At 40.2% G+C, this 21609-nt stretch overlaps 1 protein-coding gene across 1 annotated transcript in view; it reads left to right on the top strand.

Moving 5' to 3' along the window:
* phlpp2 (PH domain and leucine rich repeat protein phosphatase 2) overlaps positions 1 to 21609 on the top strand; it is a 51397-nt gene that overhangs the window by 7161 nt on the left and 22627 nt on the right. The window contains 5 exon segments of the mRNA XM_038701187.1: positions 5053 to 5186; positions 16429 to 16619; positions 17160 to 17285; positions 20523 to 20648; positions 20650 to 20678. Of these exon segments, the coding sequence (XP_038557115.1) occupies positions 5053 to 5186; positions 16429 to 16619; positions 17160 to 17285; positions 20523 to 20648; positions 20650 to 20678 (606 nt within the window).

The following is a 21609-nucleotide window of genomic DNA, read 5'->3' as shown; positions in this document are numbered from 1 at the left end:
TTCTCTTAACACTTGCACTCTATAGTAAAAAACCTTGCTAAATGATCAATGATTGCTGAGACACCACATCTCCTGCCTGCTAATAACAGGTAAAGTACACCCTGATGAAATGAAAACACATTCCAATCTTCTTTGTACTTGCGATCTGAGTCAGTTTTTGCACACCAACACCCATTCTCAGTTGTTTTGGCTGATTAGACCCCCACTCAGGTTAAAGTTGAGTGAAACCATGCTGGAAATTACCAGCAAATAGTTGTAGAAAATGTCAATCAAGCACTGTGTGTACTCACTCACAGTCAATTCCAGAGGTCTAGATAGCCAGATTAAGTGAAAACACCTATGTGGTTGCACCATTGTTTTGTAGGGGTTTCTATGAACCCCACCTATCTCAGTTATATGGACTACTGGGTATATCTACTATTGTAAATCTAGAGACACATTTCCATGGTTTGCTGCACAATTTACCTTCCACCCTGAGGACAGATGAACCCACTGGGTGGCATTTGTCAGAGATTTAACAGCTTCTTGCTGTATTGCCCAAGGTTGAAGGATTTGTGAATAAATGAGGCATATCTGTGCTGTGTAAGAGTCAGTGTGAATGGTCATCAGGGACTGTCAGTCATCCTCCACTTGGTGCCTGCTGGAAGCTGCCTAAATCCTCCATTGAGGGGTTGAGACCACAGCTGTCGGAAATCAGATAACATGATCCTTCAAATCATATAGGCTGACAGGGGAAAGGTGGCCTTTGGCGTGGGCATGGGTGCTGATATTTGTTTGCCTACTATGTTAGCGAGTGATGTTTCGAAAATCAAGCACTATTCTGTCTCATTTACTATAAACGTTACTCTTTTGATTTTGTTTTTTTTGGTCATTCATCATGTATCCAGAGACTGACATATTTGTAAAAAGCCTATGTATCAACCTCAAGATCAAAATACAAATCAAAAAATTATTCAGCTTGTCGTCTTAATGGTATGACACCTATGTAGAACTGCAAACAGAGAATGCATTTAAAGTCCTAAACAAGTCTCACTTATTTCAGGAGATAAGTTATAATGAGTAAACCAGGACATTTCCAGCTGATCAGGTTCAAAGTGTTGTTGGGCTTGTGAGACCTTCATGCAGCCAGACAGTAAACATTTATGTGAAAGGCTGCTTGTATCAGGCAAGGGGTACCGGATTTCAGGGTTGACATTCATCCTGTTGGACATCAGCAGGAAGAGTCCTTAGAGTGATTACTAGTGGGCCGAGATGATTTCCAATCTTGATTATATCATGGATGAATAAGTTAAATCCACAATCAGAGAAATGGTATGGAGTAACTTGAATATGTTTCTGGTTCATTTTTCTAATGAGAAATACAGCTTTTCCATCAAGGAAAAAAACTTGTAATGGCTGTGTTCCAATTATGTGAGAGATCCTGAAGGGTTGTGCAGATGCATTGTGATTATTACTAATTTATCTACTTTTGTGCAGACCCAAACTGCTGAAGGTATATATGTTGGTACATTATTATCTTGAGACAGCAGGATGCAATTGTGACATTGACCAAAAAAAGCTTATAAAAATTTACATTCTGATAAATAGCGGGTGGTTAACTGATAAGCCCTCTCTCTCTTTCTTTGCTGCAAGTCTCCATCGCACTTTATTACTTATTTATATTTTATTATATGTTTTTTATAATGTGCCATTCATCCATCATTTAAATAGCAATGCACCAGGTGCAGGCACACCTGGCTTTTAAAGGGAATGGGAGATGACACTGATTGGTTTAATTAGTATTGCACCCAAAACACACCTATGATTAATTAAGAGATGGAATACAATCCCTTTGCGCCTTACTCCTTACTTTGTGCTAAGGCTTAACGATTTTGTAAAATAATCTAATTGCGTTTTTCTTTACCAATATTGCGATTGTGATTTAATATGCGATTAATGTTTAAGCTCTTTACCTTCTGTATTCTTAAAAATGGACAAGCAGTAAATCAGTGTATAGTATGACCAACACAATATTAGATAAATAGAACATACACTGTTCTTTCTTGTGGGTCAGGCCTGTGTTATGATGAATTAGGTAGAATTATTATTATGAGCAATGGCGGACAAGATATATCAAATTATAATAATATGAGAAAGATAATTTGAGTCAAGTTATGGCATTAAATAATATGATATAATATCATTATGTCGGCCTACCTACAGACCACAAGAAAAACTAAGTTCACCACAGTGTTATACAATAAGCGCTCAATATAAAACCCACAGTTCAACCACAAGTTAATGAGTCCTTATCTCAGTTCTAATCTCCCAGTCCATCTTTCTGTAAGCAAACAAAAAATACTCAGTTTGAGGTTCAATTCAAAAGTTGGGCAATGAAAATAAAACCAAGTGTCGCCTCTCGTGTTTAATAGACAAGCTTAGTAATTCTCCAACAACACCGGAGTTCCCCCACAGCCTCCGATGATAAACAACTAATTGGTTTCCTTTTTAGAAAAATCTTCTAGTGATGCTTGTTTTTTTGAAACATGTATTTATTAGTTTTAAAGGAATATAAAGAATCAGCTTGTACAAAACATACATAAATGTTAATTAACAGCACATATAGACCTAACATGCTAGCAATGCAGCAATGCTACAATAAAAAAATACCCCCCTCCCACCTACCCACACATAACAGGATAAGCGGTTGACGATGGATAGATGGATAGATACACACACAATAATAATTACCATGACATAATATAATGGTAACCACTGACACAGAGTTGTAGCTAATAGTAATTATAAAATAATAAAATAAAAATAAAGCAAAAAACAGCACTTTAAACCTCCTCCTCCTAACATATCCAAAATAAATCAGTAATATCTCCTCAACCATTAGGCCTAGATGCATAATTCTGGTCTCCTTTGAAAGGTCAGAAGCTAAGGAATATAAATCCATTGTAGAATAACATATTTATTTTACCATTACAGACTACATGGATATGAAATACAGAAAAAATATAATATTTTCATCCTCGCCTGGTAAAAAAAGCTTTATTTTGATGCAATAAACCATTAAAACCATCCTAAGGTAGACTGTAATGCACCTGAATATCTTTTAATACACCTAGAATACAACTGTAACTGTAAATTTGATGAAAAGAAACTGATATACAACAGTTATTACACAATCTTTCAAAAATATACCAGGCGAATGTCCATGTTTTGGCCATATTTACTATTTATATGTTCACTTTTATTGGTAGTTATCTTCAAAACATTATTTCTGTCCAGACAACCACGTTCCAAATAACATAAAGCTTCCAAAACATTGAAATATTGATAAAAACAGTCAATATAAATGACCAGAAGCACTCCCATGCTTTACAGGCCCACAGCTTGAGAACAGATCATCCTACAGGGCTGTGGGTGGACTCATTTTGTTCTTCTCGATGAGACGATTTCAGGTATGCGTGTAGCTCCTACGGTTCGCCAGCAGAGACCGATAAAGTCTCCGCCAAACTACACTCTTCTTCGGCTCTCATACCTCGTGACACAAACGAAACTAAAGACCGCAGCCGACCTCACCAAGATGGCGGCCCGCCAGGCGATCTCTGTGGACACAAAGCGCCACAGTTTTTGGACAGAAAACAGCTAGAACAGTGAAAATCGATTACGTACCCGATACCGAGTCAGTCCGTTCCCATTGCGTTAAACAGTTACACTCAGTTCCGTCCATTCAAAATTAAACACATCTTCTTTTTCCAAAAATGTATAAAAAGAGTTCCATATTTCCCAGAATTTGTCAAGTTAGTTTTTTGTAGAGTAGCTCATTTTTTCCATTGCCAGGTAGACACACATTCATTTTAACCATTGTGAGAGTCCTCATGGAGTGGGACTTCTCCACAACCGAGCGATGCACCGTTTAGCTTCCAAAACGCAGGCAGTAGGTAAAGGATTCATTCTCTGAAATCGCAAAATTGTCAGGATAAATGTTCAGAATACATAGTTTGGGATTAAGAAGTACACTTTTACCAATAATGTGAATAACGAGATGTAGCACCTTCCTCCAAAAATCAGTAATGTGAGGACAATCCCATATGCAGTGGAACGATGAACATGTCTGACTGTTACATTTGATGTACAGAGATTTGGGGGTAAAAATTACGTTGCTTGGCCTGCGTAATGTACTGTCTACTCCTAGTAATGCTTGTTGCTTGGCCAGATGCCCTATTGAACATAGTTGGTAGTAGTCATGGGTGGGAAGCCGGTGAGGGATCTTTTGTTTGTCACTGCACTGGTGAGTTTAGTTGGCTAGATTCTCTTTTTACATTTATTTTACAAGTTGTTGTATTAGTAAAGTAACTGCACAGAATTTGGGTGTGTAGTTACTGTTGTTATGTGATATTAAATTTGGTAGTGTATTGCTTTTTGCTACTGAGTAGCTTCCTGGCCATGATACATCCCCATAATCTGTTATCTGTTGCTCCGGTTTTGAGAACAGGAGTGACAGAGACGTCTGATGTGTAGGAACAGTATGAGTTAAAGTGCAACAATGTAACTGATTGATAGTGCGTTTTATTAAAAAGGTTCTGAATAAAAGTTGTGAATCCGATGTTATCTATTCACAGTTGTCTCTTTAAAGTGATGCTTTAGATGAGTTTGCATTTTAGTCAAATAATCCATGATGCAGTTTTATGGCTGGTAAAAAAAAATACTTTTGGATGGTAATTATTCTCAGTTTACCTCCCATTGGCAGATGAGCCAAAATAAAATTTTACTTTACAGTGCACAGATTTTACTGTTTTCTAAAATAATTTGCACACACTTACACATAGAACATTTGTGTCAGTGATTTCTCTTTCTGAAAGAGTTTTTCTCTTAGGAGTTATCCTGGACTCTTCTGCTATCCCATTCAAAAACTGTGGTTTTTAACAGGCATAAAGAAGCTTTCCACTTTTAGTTTGATGTCATTGCTTCAGTGTATGTGCCCCCTTATACAGAAAATCTATGGTTTCAATTTAGTGGTGGGCATTGTTACACCACTTCTCCTTTTCTTTTGTCCCGTAGGAGGCTGGACCCCTCTGAGCGTCCACTCCAGATGGTGTATGACTACCTGGCAGCTATGGGCTACGCAGACCCTGGACGAGTGCAGCAAGAAGCAGCCAACTCGGACCTCAGCTGTTTGATCCGTTTCTACAGCGGTGAGTACAAACCCACAGTGGCCATCATCCCCAATCTTCATAATCTGCTGCTGCTCAGTGGGATCTGATAGGAGCCTGGTCTCTTCCTCTGAAAACGGACCTGAAGGCTGAACAGTCTGCAGCAGGTGAAATGTTCCAAAACGATTTTATCACATCTTCTCTTGATCTTGTGTCTGTGCGTGAAAGTGTGCATGCATTAAGCAAAGATTTTCCTGAGAACGGTGTATCTAGTATTCATAATAGTCTGGGATACCACAAACACACACCCATCATGGCTTCATGCTAGGTGACTGACCATCCTTCATCCTGTGGTGTCTCTCCATCCCCATGTGGGGTGCATTTTACCTGCTGCTGTCAACCTCCTTCAATGACCCCAGGACTGGAGTGACCAAGTGGCCCTAATATATTAATGCAGTAGCAGAATGAATGTGACTCTTTGGAGAAGCCATTGACAAATTTGCATGAATCACATAAACCCACAGACATCTATGGCTCATTGGTCTGATGATATTCATACAGTAGCAGCAATTAAGGGATTTGCCGTTGAGGGTAATATAGGGAAGAATGTTCTGTAATGTGTTTCCACTTAATAAACCAACTGATGTTCCCGCTGAATCAGTGGAACTCCTTTGTTTGGGGTTAGAACTGCTCACATGCTGCTGTGCCACAGAAAGAGAGAGGAAGATTGAGCAAACCACATCGACTGAAGGGCTCACATGTAATTCCTCCCACATAAAGTGCACAACCCTCCCTACATTGAAATGCAGTGCTGCCACACTGAATAAAAATACAAGCTAAACACAAATTCTTTGGTTGACTAGGCACTCATGAGGAGACTTTAAAAATCCAAACTCACTGTTAAGACTAAGCAGCAGATTTAATTACTTTATTAACCATGTGAGACAACAAGATCGCATTCAGATTTGTCCAGTTTTAAAAACGAAGAACATGCAAACTCCACGCAGAAAGCTTGGTCAAACCCAGTACCTTATTGCTGTGAGGCGACAATGGCAGCTACTGCTCCACCGTGCAACATAACATGTTTAATTGTGGGTTCGAAGACATTTGAGATGCTCCTTTGGGAAGTATAAATTTTAATCCTAGACAGGCTTAACAACAGTTTTTGCACATTTGCAGATTGCTTTCTCCCAATTTGTGAGTCATGTTACATTTGTAACTTCCTTTTTACACATTTGTGGAATTTTGTCCAATGTAAAAAAAAATATACACAAATATCTCACTACCCAAAACATGTATTTTTACATTTTTGTTGTGTAAAATCATATCCACAAAAATACAGTGCAATTTGCAAATATGTACAATTTACTCTGCACACACATATTTTAATTTCACATACAAAGTGTTATTTACACATTTGTGGATCTATTTTTACACACAAAACAGTTTTTGCACATTTGTGGATCATTTCCTGTCAGTTTGCAGGTCACGTTACATTTGTGACTTCCTTTTTACGCATTTGTGGAATTTTGTCCACTCTATACCACAGAGATCTGTAAACAGAGATCTGTAAATGTGAGAGCAGTTTATTAGCTACACCAGCAGGTGGCGGTAGCGACATCAACTTCTGCTTCTGCTGGACCACTGGACTCAGTCAAAATTTTTCTGTACAAGTGTATATAGTTTACTATTGAATACTTTATCACTGTATTTAAATAAATATGAGCCTGAAAATTGTTTTTGTAGTAATATGTTACACCTTCCTGTCAGAGCTGTGAAAGAAAGCTTTGGAAAGGAAATGAAAAGCAGAGAAGTTCTGTATACTATAAAGCCCAATCAGGAACACTGCAAAATACATGTTTTGGGTAGTGAGATATTTGTATTTTTTTTTTTCTACAGATCTCCGCAGTACACATTGGACAAAATTCCACAAATGTGTAAAAAGGAAGTTACAAATGTAACATGACCCACAAATTGACAAAAAGCGATTTGGAAATGTGCAAAAACTGTTTTGTCTGTAGAAGTCGCTATGTATTTTTATAGATATGATTTTACACATCACAAATGTAAAAATACATATTTGTAGATAGTGAAATATTTGCGTATCTTAGTACACATTTGTGGATTGTTTTTTGTGGGTTACAAATATTGAAGTCCAATAAAATCTTCCATAACTGTGGCCTCAATCTAATTCCTAGTTCTTTTTTGTCCAGTGAAAGCTTAACTGTTGTTTGCCCCTTGCCAACACGAGAACTGGTTGGATCTTGGCTAGTATCAGTAGTCAGGCCACATTGGTCAGTCTAGCCAGGCCTCTTGGAGACTTCCTGCCTCCTTTTGTCAACTCATGGGAAAAGAGGACCAGAGACCAGGCATGACTGGTACTCGGGCACTTTTGACGCACCGCCAAGGCAGACAGAGCACAACTTGATTTGGCCATTTGCAGCCAAATTGAACGAACGAACTGGGGCAGTAGTAAGAAGTAACTGTTTATCTCATTTTGCTCACCCACCTTCCCCATGCTGATGTTCAGGAGCTCTCATGACTCTCAGTCATACAGCTTCACCAGTAGACCTAAATCTTTGGCTGGCACAAGGTAACCCTGGTTTCTTCATTCCCACCCACAGTGTTGCTGTAGTGGGCTGTGATGCATTGTTGAAACACTCAAAGCCAGCCTTGTTCTGAGATCCTTCTCCCAGGTGCATGCTTGTCTAACAGCTGTTGTCAGGGGTAATAAGCATAAGCTTATGAGAGAAACGTTGGTACATCAATAAAGACTACAGCTGCTACAGATCCACCTGATGTGGTGCACTGCATGTGTGAGCTCTGCATTTAATGGGCTTTGAGAGTCAATATCACTGGTAACCCAACCTGAAAGCAGTCGAAAGATAAACCTAAGGCATTGCAAGTTGATTAAAGAGTATCTTGCCATGCACACAGTTTTGGTTTTATGTGCTGCACTGAGATAACTGTCCCTAAGATTCTGTTCTGAAATTTGCTCTTGGGTTAAACCTCTTGGCTCATATGCAAACAGTCGATAGAAAAAGGATTTCTGCATAAATTAGTCATAAAATGTGACCTGATCGTTATCTAAGTCACAACAATAGACAAACACAGTCTGCTTAAACTAATACAACACAAACAATTATATGTGTTCATGTTTTTTTAAACACACTGTCACAGTGCAGTGTGGAAATGTGAAACCTCGGATTTAATAATTGGTTGACCCTCCTTTGGCGAACCTCAACCAAACATTTCTGTAGTTGCAGATCAGACCTTAACAACGGTCAGGAGGAATTATGGAGCATTCCTTTTTACAAAACTGTTTTAGTTCAGTAATATTCTTGGGATGTCTGGTGTTAATCGTTCTCCTGAGGTCATGCCGCAGCATCTCATTCGGGTTGAGGTCAGGACTCCAGAAGGCGTATTTTCTCTACTGAAGCTATTCTGTTGTTGATTTACCTCTGCGCTTTGGGTCGTTGTCCTGTTGCATCACCTATTTTCAGTTGAGCTTTAACTGGCGGACAGATGGCCTTACATTCTCCTGCAAAATGTTTTGATAAACTTTGGAATAAATTTTTCTGTTGATGATAGCAACCCTTCCAGGCCCTGAGGCAGCAAAGCAGCCCCAAACCATGATGCCCCCTCCACCATACCTCACAGTTGGAATGAAGTTTTGATGTTGGTGTGCTGTGCCCTTTTTCCTCCACACATAGGGTTTGTGTTCCTTCCAGACAACTCAACTTTGCTGTCATCTGTCCGCATAATATTTTGCCAGTAGTGCTGTGGAACATCCAGGTGCTCTTTTGCAAACTTCAGACTTGCAGCAATTTTTTTGGACAGCAGTGGCTTTCTCCATGGTGTCCTCCCATGAACTCCATTCTTGTTCATTGTTTGACGTATCGTAGAGTCGTCAACAGAGATGTTAACATGTCTTCAGCAAACACTCTAGGATCCTTCTTAACCTCATTGAGCATTCTGCAATCTGCTCGTGCAGTCATCTTTGCAGGACAGCCACTCCTAACTCAGAAAGTCCACTGACTCCGGCTAAGGCACGTTACGGCTCCGCCACGGTTTTGATCCATCCATAGCGTCAAAGTCCACTGTAAGCGTCTCAGTTTCAACAGCGGAGCGTGCAGCCTGCCCCACGTTACTGACTTGTTATTAATTTGTCATTTTTGTGCTTCTACTACCTTGTTCACAGCTCTCTGTGACCCCGTTTCGTTCCGTCAACTTCAGGCTGTATTTCCCACATGGAGCATTTCAGAATCAGAGCGTTTTGCCTACCTGATTTTGCTGACATGTTTAGATTTTGTTGATTTGCTAACCAGTGTTTGCATTTTGTGCTTCTACTATGATTAAGTAGGCTACGTAGTTAAATGATTTGTTTTTGTGTCCATTTTAACCGTGTTTATTGTTGTTTTATGATTGGGAGTCGGATTCTTTATGCTGCTGTGTGCCATTCTGCTGCTGTGTGCCATTCTGCTGCCTGTTCTCTGCAGAGCAGAGAGCTGCTTCTGGGACGCGCTGCAGTCGTGTCTGGTGGACTCACAAGCATTAACTATAATGGCGATTAGTTCCTGCAACCGTGGCGCAGCTGTAATGCCACGCAACCGGAATCAGAGGGCTTTAGGCGTAAGGAGAGTAGCAACTGTGCTGAACTTTCTCCATTTATAGACAATTTGTCTTACTGTGGACTGATGAACATCAAGGCTTTTAGAGAAACCTTTATAACCCTTTCCAGCTTCATGCAAGTCAACAATTCTTAATCTTAGTTCTTCTGAGAACACTTTTGTTAGAAGCATGGTTCACGTCAGGCAATGCTTCATGACAATAGCAAAATTAAAATTGGTATGTGATTTTTATAGGGCAGGGTAGCTCTAAAACCAACACCTTCAATCTTGTCTTATTGATTGAACTCCAGGTTGGCTGACTCCTGAATTAGCTTTTGGAGAAGTCATTAGCCTAGGGGTTCACATACACATATTCTTTTTTAATGGTGTGTTCAATAAAAACATGTAACTGTTTGTGTGGTATTAGTTTAAGCAGACTGTGTTTGTCTATTGTTGTGACTTAGATGAAGATCAGATCACATTTAACGACCAATTTATGCAGAAATTCAGGTAATTCCAAAGGTTTCACAAACTTTTTCCTGCGACTGTACAAACACTGCTATGGGGTTACAAGTAGACACTGGTTTGTTATAGTTGTGCACATATCCATGTGTGTGCATTTGTCTGTTTTATGGCCTTATTTTCTCTGAGGACACTGAAGTTTTTCAAAGTGCAATTCAGCAGGTAATTTATTAAATATCTGCTTATTTGTTCAGGAAACTCATCTCGAACCTTCTCCACCCTTCTGCTTCCCCCACACACACATACACACACCCTCCTGCTGTTGTGCACAGATGAGATGAAAACAAACATGGACAAGGGAGTAAACATTTCTAAATGCTGACTTAATAAAAAATGCTCTTAGTGAAAACAACTGCAGAGACCTGAGGGCCTGTGGTTCTCTGTGTCGGCCCATACAGCTGCAGCACAACAAGGCATGCCGTAAGTTCAGCCGCTTGTCCACTGGGCCTTTGTGTCTGGGTGATCTCTGTCTTACATCGTTGAGCTAAGAGACCTGAAGCTGCTGTGCACAGCTCACGTCAGGGACGCTGTCGTTGTCAGAGTGAATGAATGAAGTCATCTGTGAGCAGTGTGAACTCACCTAATAAGTTATTGATTCGTCTGGAAACGGAAATTAATCCTAAATACAGACTGTGGATGGCCCAAGCTGTGATGACATGAATAATAATAATAATCATGTCCAGGAGGAACCGAAAGACTAAATCCCAGTGAATAACCAAGCACAAGGTTACTGAAGGGATTGGTTACAGGGTTAAAGAGTGAAGAAGCAGTCAGACTGAGATTTAAGAGAAAAATGAAAGTCTGTTCAGATCTGGGTTCCCACAGAATTGCCCCGAGCCACAGAGCTCTGCAGAGAGCTGGCTCTCAGTGGTTTCCTGCCAGCCCCTTGTAATATGCTGTTTCTGTGTTGGAGCTCTGTTTCTGCCGGGGATTTCCTCTTTCTCATTTGAAACCTGCAGACCGTCTCTCATCTTAGACTCATGGTCAGTTTTGCAAGTCAGATGGCTCAATGCTGCTGAAAAATATCCACCATTTTAATCGTCAATTTTATTGTCATCTGTATTCAAAAGCAGCATTCAGCTGTGCGTTTTCCATCTGTGTTCTGCAACGTGCGGGCTTGCTGTGTTTGATATCAGAATTGAATTTCTTGTTCAAAGAGTTTTTTTTAAATAGAGGTAAACATAGACCACCAAGAGGAGGCATCTGGGTGGTGGGTTGAATTTGAATTTGCTGCCAAAAAGAGCTTGCTGTTCTGAGTCAAATCAGACTGTGTTTCCGCCTCCACTGACCCCCTACTGCATGCTAACGCAATCTATGCAATCTTGAGCAGGACAAAAAAGCTCTGGGATACAGGGAGTATTGTGTTCAAGGGAGTGCTTGACAGTTGCCTTGAAGTCATCCAATGTGTGATTAGAAACAGATTCAAAAAAGTATGAACACCCTCCAGACCAAGAGCAGGAGCCACAGACTAAAACTATTACACAAAAGAGATGAAAATTGGCACAATGATTGTCTTTTGACCACGAAGAGTGGTGTAAATGTAGTTTACCTTATCCCTCCTGCAATCATTAGTCATTTTAAATGAAGCATGTTGCGCTGTTAAGATCTCTTAAGAGGTTTACAGGAGAGCAGATACTTCGGTTGAAGGCAGAGTGCTGCCAAGTATTTCTTGAAATGTACTGAGTACACAGATGTGCTTTGAAAAGTGAGGGTGTATTTGCTGTACATTATGTATGCTGTGATCCAGTTAATCAACAGCTGTTCTGAATTATACAGTGCTTCTCCTGTTTATTATTCAAATTAGGGCTAGCAATCATTTTCATAGTTGATTAATCTGCAAATTATTTTCTTAATTAATTGTTTGGCCTATAAAACATTAAAAAACAGTGTAAATGTTTATCACAATTTCCTAGAGCTCAAGGTAATGCTGTTTTGTCTGGCCAACAGTCAAAAAAACAAATATATTTAGTTTATAGATATTATTGGAGACTATTTTCGATATTTGAGAGGCTGGAACCATCACATGTTTGGCATTCTTTCTTGAACAAAATTAGTTGCCAATTAAGATATGTCAGTTAACTATAATAACAATTGACTCATTTTAGGTGACCTATTTCTAATATTTAATAATACATGTAATATTATTAATATATCAGTTTATTATATCGCATTATAACAATGTATATGAAGACTAACAGTTACCCTACCCAGCTGTTCTGACAAAAGTCAAAGTTTTACTAATTCCTTTCTAGTTCTTCACCCTGTTCTAGTTCCTCAGATCATTTTCTCTCTTTATTTTTCATCACCCGATCACATCCTTACCTCTTTCATATTCTTCTCATCTGCTTTTTTCTCCCTTCTCTTTATCGCCTTTCTGAATCCCTCTATCCCATGCTCAATCTGTTTCTCTGTCCATGTTTTTTTCTTCAGTGATAAGGGGGGCAGAATTGGACCTTGTGACCTTGTTGCTCATATGGCACGCCGTGTGACGTGAGATGACACAAAGTTTCCTGCCGAGTGAAGGCCGCAGCCACACTTGAAATGAACAGAGGAGAGATAAGAAGTCGTAGACTCGACTCTCTGATCTGTCACTTGTCACACTGTCCCTGTGGTTTGGCAGCCTCTCCAAGGAGATGATTAGTTTGTGTCTGTGGCCCTGCTCCTCCAGACTCCCATAGCTCGGACAAAAACATCCTGCAACAGTGTTAAACAACATCTATGAGCATGTCACTAAACCCCTCAGGAGCCACGGGGAATGGTCAGCGTTATTCGTCATCAGTGGGGTGGGATTGATTTGGCCGGTTTTCCGCAGAGCAGCGGAGGTTGCTGGACACAGTATGGAGGTTTACCTACTCAGATTGGACTTTGATTTTGTGAACAACCTGTTTCCCTAGCAACTAATAACCCCTTGAGGGATATGATCTTGATATCATTTGTGTTTGTTTTAGAAGTTGGGTTAGTTACGCTTTTATCTTACAATTGCTATTTATCAGAGGTCACACGCCTCTGGAGCAATGAGGGGGAGCAAGACACTTAACCCCCTTGTTTACAATTACAACATTGGTGTATGTGTCATAATGCGGAGTTGAACCCGGGTCTCTCACACCAAATGTATGGGTCTTATCCACTGGGCCACCACCTCTACCCAAGTTGGGTGGTTGTATTGATATGGAAGTACAAAACAAAATATGTTGTAATGTTATATGAAAATATGTGTATGTGTGGATGCCTTTATGTTCTCACTGTGAATGTGCGCTCTTTGTATGCATATTATGTGCATATTTGTATCCACTAGTGAAAGGCTTGTTAGCGTACTTGTTAATATTCAAAGACCTGTTTATATTAGATTTGAAACTTCCTTTTACATTCACACTTTGGTAGACCTTGGAAATCAAGCTAAAGATTGTTTTGCCACTGCCTTTTGAGCCTGGAAATAATGTTAGTATGCAGTTTGTAAGCTATCTCCCAATATTTATAGAACTCCTTACATTTGAGGTGCAGGAACAAGCTAATTTTTAATTTATAAATAACTGCTTTTAATTCATCGTTTTTCTAAATATTTGCTGATTAATTTTCTGTTGATAGATTAATCAATTTCCTCTCTACTCCTTTGTGAGTCAAAGGTGCTTCAACTGCACTCTAGTTGTGAGTCTGTGGTGCTGTAGTTCTCACACAGAGGCACAAATACTGCTTCATCGGTCTTTGTTAGATGACTAGTGTAATACAAATACAGATTTGTACAGAAAAAATAAGAAGGGCAAAGGTACAGGAGATCATAGCTAGTAGATTATGATGGTACTTAAATTGGAGGTTACTGAATTCTTCAACCAAACCACTTCTTGCTGATTTTAGTTTTGTTTAAGAATTATTTTGTGCAATATTGATGTTCAGAACATTGATAAGCTAGACCTCAAGTATTTAGCCCTCTGACAGCATAACAAAGCTAACCGTGGAGTGTGTTGCTAGTTATATATTGTGAAGCCAGTGAGAGCATCCCGTCAACTCGTGTCAGTTCATAGCGAGTGGGCGAGCGATGATTGCTGTGGGTACTGCAGTGGGTGAGTGTCATGCCTAATTACTTGTTTTAATGAGTATGTTATATTTTGTTTATTATAAATTACTCTTTCAGCTGTAGTCTGTAAACCTTTAATTTTAAAAGATAAAGATGAAAACATTTGGTGTATTTGACAAATAGCTTGTCATGTGCTGGACAAGGGGTTGGTGTGTGGATTCCTTGCATGGATTTAATAATTAGTCCGTGGTAATAAATCCTTGACATCTCCCTACAGTTATTTACAGGAAAGGGCAATGACAGAAATAATGTTTCTCTGTAGTTGTCGAGTAGGGCTGATTTTCAGTACTAATATGAAAATGCTGCTTTTTTGATACCTTACTTGGTCAAATAGAAACAAAACCCTTTTTTTCATTTAACAAAAGCCAAACTTCTCAAATGTTAAATGTAGTCTAAATTCAAATACAATATTCTGTGCTACAGACACATTACGAACCAAAAAAAGCGTTGATTTGATTTCCAGCCCTGAATCCAGGTGTTTTCCCTCTTTCACATAGGTCCATTCTACACAACACTAACCCTGTGAGCATTTGTGTCTCTAATTTTCTCTTTGAGTGAGGAAACGCCCAAGGATCAGTCACTGCTATTGATTTGCCAGCCAGCCAATTTGTTGTCAGAAGCACTTGGCTTGTTCGTTATCAGTTTCCTGGTGAAGAAAAACATGAGCAGCCTTTTATTTCATTTGGATGCCCTTGTGAAGTGAAAGGGAAGGTGGAGAAAAAGAGCGAGTCAGACAGAACGAGGGGGAGAGGGAGAGAGAGCAGATTGCCAATGAGAGCCTCTGAGTGGGAGGCAACATAAGCTGGTTTGAAGAAAATAGAAAAAACAGCAGAGGACAAGAGGCTGAGGCAGTGTCTCCTCTGTGCTTATCTGACCTGCCATTAACCTGAGTGTACTAGAAGCCTGGCAGAGACAGCAGCACTGCTGTCTGATATGCCCTTCAGCACTGGCCAGGCTGCCTGCTGTGCAAGTTGGCATAATTTAATTGAAAAGAGTGAAGTTTAATGTGACAAAACCCTGACTCATTCATCACTATGACTGATGCTTCTGCTAGGTTAGGACAGCGAGAGAGAGAGAGAGAGAGAGAGATGCATATTCATACAACATTAACAGAACAATGTATCTGCTGTTCACCTTAGCTCTGATGTGTTGACTGACATGTTGATGTCACAGATCCGAGTCGATCTGTGAAGAGAGTGAGAGAGGGGAGGAATTATTTGTGATCTTGAGAGTAAAAAGAGCCTGGATCCATAACTGCAAGGATCCATTGAGACACTTTGGCTTAGACTTCTGTTTAGGTCTAAAACAGACACCCTAACCTTCCCCATAACCACATCTAAAAGATCCAACTTTATTAAACTTGACTGATATTGTCAAATTATGACCAGAACCCAACACATGACACAAAGCTTTATTTTTACTTTACTATCTCTTCGTGACTGTTAACTTGCTAATGCAACACATTGACTATACTGTACTGTCTCTTTCCCTCTGCTCACTGGGCACTGTGTACTGGTATCTATTTGCAGCACATGACAAACATTAACTCTGATGATTGATGCAGCCAGAGAGAGAAAGAAATCATTAATAAGTTAAATTTGAAAATAACCAAACCCAACCTGAACCCCACAGTTCCCAACAAAGAATGGGGTTTCACGTTGGGTCCAGTCATAGCGGAACTCTACTATGGCTTTAATTTAATATGTTTAATGGAATTTAATGGTGAGACTTTCTTCCTCTTACTGTAACATCAAATGTATTATTGTGCAGTGAGATCTATCCAGATGTACAGTATATGAGATAATAGGGCAGTGTCCATCTCAAAGGCTGACGTAAGATCAGTTCCTGGAATTACTAAACTAAGGATCTGACTAATCTATAGGTGAGCATACTGACCTGTGAGTATCTATATGACTTCATTTTCTGGAAGACTCCGTCCTATGTGTAACTGCAGAACATTTGCAATTAATTAGCTAAATGAACAAATTTTGTTTATCACAGGAGGGGTAGGGAAGCTTGCGCATCAGATTGACGTCTGTACATCTACACTAACCTCTGTGTGTGGGCTTTTTTCATCCAGAGCGTCCAGTGAATGCAGACCAGCAGGAGCGGACCCTGCTGAAAGGCGTATTCAGCGTCAGGAAGGGCAAGTCGCAGCTGCACAAGTGGGCGGAGCGGCAGGTCATCCTCTGCGGCACCTGTCTAATCGTGGCCTCTGTCAAAGACAGCCTGACTGGGAAGATGCACATCCTGCCCCTGGTGGGGGGGAAGGTGAGAGTTCATTGTTAGGAGGTCGGATAACCTGTGGGTGGAGCCCATACTGCATCAGCACAGCTGGGTTGGGCGGCTAGGATAGAGCTGATTGCAGTGCGGCGCACCACTGTACATGGCAGATCTAAAGTGCTGCATCTCAACTATGTGTTATGTAGACCACAGAATATATGAACAATTATTTTACTAAACTAGAAAAATGTGCTTTTATAATAATTTTACTATTGTCCTCTCTTCAGCTCACACAGCTGAGGTGAACATGTTTTAGCAAATAGAGCAGATTAATCACTGTAGTGCATTAAGATGATGCAAGAAGATGGAAAGTGAGTGTAGCAAAAAAAAACTTGCAACACATCATCACAAAGTGAATACTGAACAATGACTGACATATAACTGTGTTAAGGTGACTGAAAATCAAGTTATTCTTTTACCAACATCATTTCAACAGAGAGTTAACAGAGAGATAATCATCATTTTACGTTTGTGTTTTCTCTCTCAGTGTTCCTCCTCATCGTGTCTATATGTTGTCTTTGTATTGAGGTGGAAGAGGTGAAGCGAAGGCAACACTGTCTGATGTTCAGCTCAGCCGGATCACAGGCCCAGACATACTTTGTCAACTTTGACACGCTCGCAGACTACCAGCGATGGCATCGGCAGGCATCAAAAGTAAGCGAGAGACAAAGAGTGTGTGTTACTGTGTGTACAGGACACAATATGCATCGCCCTTGTTTTCTCTCAGCAGCAGTTTGTTTGTTTCCAGTTAGTTCCTCCCGGCTTGTACTTAAATCAGAGATTATATGTTGGGACTACAGCTGCCTTTTGCCTGCCGAGCCGTCCAATCAGACACCCCCATTCTGAGTGCGTCCGATTGGCTCCACAGAGGCAGACTCTAAGCGGTGTCTGGCTTTGGCATACCTCTATTCACATAGTTTGATCTTTATTTTCTTCTACTAGAGGGCACTTCTATTGAGTTTTTCACAAAGGCCCTATGCAGTAGAGCTTTTGTTATGTAAGTCACTGTGGATTAGAGGATACTAAATGACCCAAACACATTTTTGTATTTGTGTTATATACGGCGTGTCTTTCAGAGAATCTTGCCAGGTCTTCATAGCTGTTCTTCAAAAAATGCATTGTTTCTGTTCTGCTTTGTGTCTAATATCCTAATTAATGGCTATTGTGTTGCAGCTCCTTCTTGGAGCCGAACAGCCTCTGTGCGAGACTCCACTGAGGCAGAGCTAGCATACAATTAGCCATGGAAGGAGAAAGCCAACAGATAAAAAAAAGAAAATCCTATTAGTTGCAGATTCATGCTAAGTCCGGGATCTCTCTCTACCATGGCGGTATGGATTACCGGGTTAGAGTAGCCTGTTAGTGCTCTGGATTTAGGCTGAGACTTAGACGAGAGGTTTCTATGGAGACTGGGGATGATGACTGATAAAGGTTTTTAGTGGATTTGGGCCAGTGTTTATGCTACATTGCATAAATCGTAAGAGTGTGTGTGTGTTTACGAGAGAGGGAGTCAGCAAGTGCATTTGTGCTTGCAAAATAAGCTTGCACAATATAACTGAATACTGGAGTGTAGGGAAACAGAGCAGCATATCAGAATTTAAGGTATTTAAATATATTCCTGTAGATTAGTTATATTTTTTAACTAATTATGTTAAATTGGTTCTGTATATTACAAATGAGAGGAAAGGTACTTATTTAATATATTATCTTAAATATATATTTAAATAGTCTGATGAATAAGTTATGTTTTTACCAGTCACTGCAAAAGAAAGATTTCTCTCAAAACTAAGGAGACAGGGACTCATGACTGCTGCATAAATATATAATTACACAATAAAATAATATCTATTATAGGGTAAGTAATTATATTCTAATTTTGCAATATGTGTCCTCTTTTGCTGACAGTGAATTGGTGAAAATATAGTAAACAAGAACACAGATGTCAATAATCTCCTGCCTGTAACAATCTTATGTGGTTTATTAGTTTTTAATGTACAAACTGCATTTAAAGCCTACCCTTGATTACACATCAGTTGAAACACTGCCAATATTAGGCCCCCCCCCCCCCCCAGTTCTTAAAAAAGTCAGAAGCTGTACAGAGGAAGTTGAACTAATGCACTGTCTAGTTAACATTTCCATCAGTGGCATCGTGAGATTTTAAGTGTGACTGCTCACAGGACTGGAAATGTCAATCAAGTGATACCTGACTGGAGTAGATAAGAAGAAATGGTTTAAGCAGCCAGGTGACCTGTTTTTAAGTATTTTTAATATGATGGTAAACTGTGACGGCATGTATACTCAAATACACAGCAGTAGGAAAACAAAAAGGCTCAGAAATGTTGTGAGTTTAGCTGTGGTCAGCTGTGCTAGCTGTGTTGTTAACCACACAAAAGCAGTGTCCTGGAATCTCAGCTCTATAGGAAATGATCCGATTGCATGTCTGAATTATTGAATCCCTGTGCAGTGACACATTGATCAAGGACTGAGAAATCCCTGAACCTCTGTTCATGCCATAAGGTTTTATTTACCGGTCACTATTCAGTTTCTCTTTCCTTGCCTTTGTCCTCAATCACATTGCTTCACAATGTTTAACAGTCACAATCTTACTAATTACTTGCAAATCATCTTTTTTCTACCCCTCTCTAATTCGTCTTTGTCAATCTGTGTACACCGGCCCCCTGTCCCTTCACTAAATTACTCTTTTTAAAGAGGAGTTGTGTTTTTCAAGTGGCTGGGGGATGAGTAGTTTTGTGGGAGACAAGCAGTTTTGTGTTTGTCATCTCTAAAAGCAGTGACGTGATGTCACGCTCTGCTGAGCAGCCGTCCCATTTTCTGGGTTGCTGCACAGTTTGCAGTCCTGTAGTTAATGGAGGAGGCTGTCCTCAGACTGGACTGGAGCAGCACTTCTAGGTAGCCTGCAATGATAACTGGCCTGTCAACAATCATGTCTGAGATGATGGAGGGTCTGTGTAGCTGCATTTGCTCCAAAAAAAAAAGTGAGACGAAGCTGAGTAACTGTACTGTAGCAGCGGTGAGAGATTTGAACTATGCTAAAACAAGCACAAAATCACACATGTAGATGCAATCACACACTCCTTGACACTCACACACGTTAGTTTTGATACTTGTGAGGACAGTGTGCATCTTGCTTAATTCCCTGGGGGCTAACTGTGTCTTAGCCTAACTCAATACAATTTAACAGCACCCAACCTACAGTCTTCAAAATGACCATGATGTTTATTAAACACCTCTTTTAAACAGTTTCAAGAAAGACTAAACACTATAACTTTCATGAAGGTGGGATTTATTGCAGGACTGCTGTGTTAGACTGCATTCATTTTTAATGGGTGTACCCTAATAAACTGGCAACTCAGTGTATGTCTGCACATGTTTGCTAAAGTTTGACTGTAACTGGCTGATGTTAAGGAGTTCATAACTCTCTTGATTCAGGACAACTGTGTTTTCCTGGAAGATAAACTTCATTGAACTGGAAACTGGGACATTGTCTGTCTGAAATAATGTCTTTGCAGGGCAGCTGGCTGCTTACATAAAGATGTAGTATAGTCAATATAGTTGTTTCCAGTGTCAAGTGTCCTAACCTGAAAGGTGGTAGGGTGGTTGCCGTGTTGACTGTGTTGATCAGGTGTTCTTAGGATTTGAAGGGTGCAAAAAGGAAATTACTTTTATTGCCTTTGATTTGGTTTGTGCTGATGAGCATATCATATGGGGAAATTGAGTTTTAGTCCTATATTTTTAAGCTATCAATGCCTCATGAGGATCAATATAAGTTGACAGGACTTGTGAATACAGTCACGTTTCCCATGAGAAAAAAGTAGTACTCACTCTAAGCACTTAAAAGTTTCTTTTCATAACTCTGAGTGTGTTTGTGTGTAGGTGGTGTCTCAGACAGTCAGCCTGGTGGACCTGTCCTGCTACAGTCTGGAAGCGGTGCCTGAATATCTATTTTACAGTCAGGATATCACCCACCTCAACCTGCGACATAACTTCATGAGCCTCCAGGGGGCCTGGGGGCCTGCTCAACCTCCCCAGGTAATCACACATCCTTTACACAAACATTTGCTAACAGACGGCTGTAAGAGAGACTGAGTCTGAAATACACTCACCTAAAGGATTATTAGGAACACCTGTTCAATTTCTCATTAATGCAATTATCTAATCAACCAATCACATGACAGTTGCTTCAATGCATTTAGGGGTGTGGTCCTGGTCAAGACAATCTCCTGAACTCCAAACTGAACGTCAGAATGGGAAAGAAAGGTGGCTCAGTTACTGGGATTTTCACGCACAACCATTTCTAGGGTTTACAAAGAATGGTGTGAAAAGGGAAAAACATCCAGTATGCGGCAGTCCTGTGGGCAAAAATGCCTTGTTGATGCTAGAGGTCAGAGGAGAATGGGCCGACTGATTCAAGCTGATAGAAGAGCAACTTTGACTGAAATAACCACTTGTTACAACCGAGGTATGCAGCAAAGCATTTGTGAAGCCACAACACGCACAACCTTGAGGCGGATGGGCTACAACAGACAAGACCCCACCGGGTACCACTCATCTCCACTACAAATAGGAAAAAGAGGCTACAATTTGCAAGAGCTCACCAAAATTGGACAGTTGAAGACTGGAAAAATGTTGCCTGGTCTGATGAGTCTCGATTTCTGTTGAGACATTGAGATGGTAGAGTCAGAATTTGGCGTAAACAGAATGAGAACATGGATCCATCGTGCCTTGTTACCACTGTGCAGGCTGGTGGTGGTGGTGGTGTAATGGTGTGGGGGATGTTTTCTTGGCACACTTTAGGCCCCTTAGTGCCAATTGGGCATCGTTTAAATGCCACGGCCTACCTGAGCATTGTTTCTGACCATGTCCATCCCTTTATGGCCACCATGTACCCATCCTCTGATGGCTACTTCCAGCAGGATAATGCACCATGTCACAAAGCTCGAATCAGTTCAAATTGGTTTCT

This window comes from Micropterus salmoides, unplaced genomic scaffold (genome assembly GCF_014851395.1).
Source record: "Micropterus salmoides isolate LMB-PRFRI ecotype aquatic unplaced genomic scaffold, ASM1485139v1 Ms_hic_scaffold_6, whole genome shotgun sequence".
In the NCBI taxonomy this organism is placed as follows: Eukaryota; Metazoa; Chordata; class Actinopteri; order Centrarchiformes; family Centrarchidae; genus Micropterus; species Micropterus salmoides.
This window is presented reverse-complemented; position numbering and strand designations above follow the sequence as displayed.